The 1,439-nt window shown below is 29.4% G+C and overlaps 1 protein-coding gene across 1 annotated transcript; it reads left to right on the forward strand.

The window, feature by feature from the left end:
* Window positions 1-518: 518 nt before the first annotated feature.
* Window positions 519-1,407, forward strand: LOC105450493. Its single transcript, XM_011690344.1, has 2 exons — window positions 519-728; window positions 1,192-1,407. Exons 1-2 carry the CDS (start codon window positions 624-626, stop codon window positions 1,405-1,407), a joined length of 321 nt encoding a protein of 106 aa, XP_011688646.1. The 5' UTR covers window positions 519-623.
* Window positions 1,408-1,439: the final 32 nt, after the last annotated feature.

Consider the following 1,439-nt stretch of genomic DNA (forward strand, 5'->3'; position numbering starts at 1 on the left):
TGCGTATAAATATACGATTATTATTATTATTATATTTGACATTGTTTATGATTACTTTCAAGTGTGCGATATATAATTTCTGTTCACTTTCATAAAATGTGTGATGTACTAATTCATTGATTGAAATATCCGTACTTTGTAATCTGCAGGTTAGATGAATTAGAAAAGCCGACAACATGGCGACAAAAAAACAAAAACGGCGAACGAAGCGTTGGGGCTTCTGCGGTTCCCGATCCTGAGTCTCTCGCGCGAAACAATGTTTATATAAAATTCCTTTAGTTTTTAAATAAGAAAACAAGGACACTATAATTATAAGTTAGTTTATAATTTAATATTAAAAACATATAATAATAAAAAAGTTAAATGTTAAAAGATCTAATGGGTTATTCATTTAAATTTCTATTGAGCTAGTACACACAGTCTATTTAATTTTTTATTACGTTTTTAATATTAAATTATATATTAATTTATAGTTATAGTGTCCTTATTTCATAATTTAAAAACTAGAGAAATTTTATATAAACATTGTCTCGCACTAAACAATTTAATTTAACAATTAAATTATTTTTTTTGTAGAAACACACTGCTACTTGTCAAACAAACTCTACTCCATTGTTGCAAAGATGGGAAAGATATATGAGCGTCGTCTCGAACAGCCAACGCCAAATGCATCTATGGGAGAAATTATACTGAACAAATTGCGCGAGAACGGCAATCGTGTTTATGCAGTATGTGTCATAATTACGAAACTCACGGTAGCGATTACGAATTATAGATCTGCGCGAGATAATGGAGCACGCTAAAACAACAAAATTTTCTTTGGAAATTTATCGGCACTATAATTGCCGGAAGTGAAATTCGCGAGTTTCCTCTTTAAATTTTTCCTGTCACATTTTTATGTTGATTTCCTTTTGTATTTCAAATACTAGAAATTTAAAAAATATTTTCTAATAAGATAAGACAGCGAGAAAGCTAAGAAAGCGATTAAGAAGGGCGATACTCGTATTTAATCAATTTTATATATTTTAACAGTCATAAAAAAATACAGTTTTTGTAGTTATATTATTAAACACATTGCAATCAAGTAATCATCATGTAGCATGTAAAGCTAAAGGAATTTATTTTTACTGTAGAATATCTCATAATTATATTGACTTTATATGATTGTAAAGAGATATTGTTTTCTTGTAGATAGATGGACTAACCGGAAATCGGATGACATATAGAGAACTACTCCAGAAAAGCGTGAAATTAGCAAAGTTTTTACAAAAGTTTGGGATAGAAATCGGGGACAGAATTGGCATCGCAACTGAAAATCGATTGAATTGGTTAATACCAGTTTACGCGAGTATTTATCTCGGTGCTATAATTGCACCATACAGTCCTATCTACACGGAATGTAAGTAAAAGTACTATTATATATATATATATATATATAT

This window comes from Wasmannia auropunctata, unplaced genomic scaffold (genome assembly GCF_000956235.1).
Source record: "Wasmannia auropunctata unplaced genomic scaffold, wasmannia.A_1.0 LD336061.1, whole genome shotgun sequence".
Taxonomy (NCBI): Eukaryota; Metazoa; Arthropoda; class Insecta; order Hymenoptera; family Formicidae; genus Wasmannia; species Wasmannia auropunctata.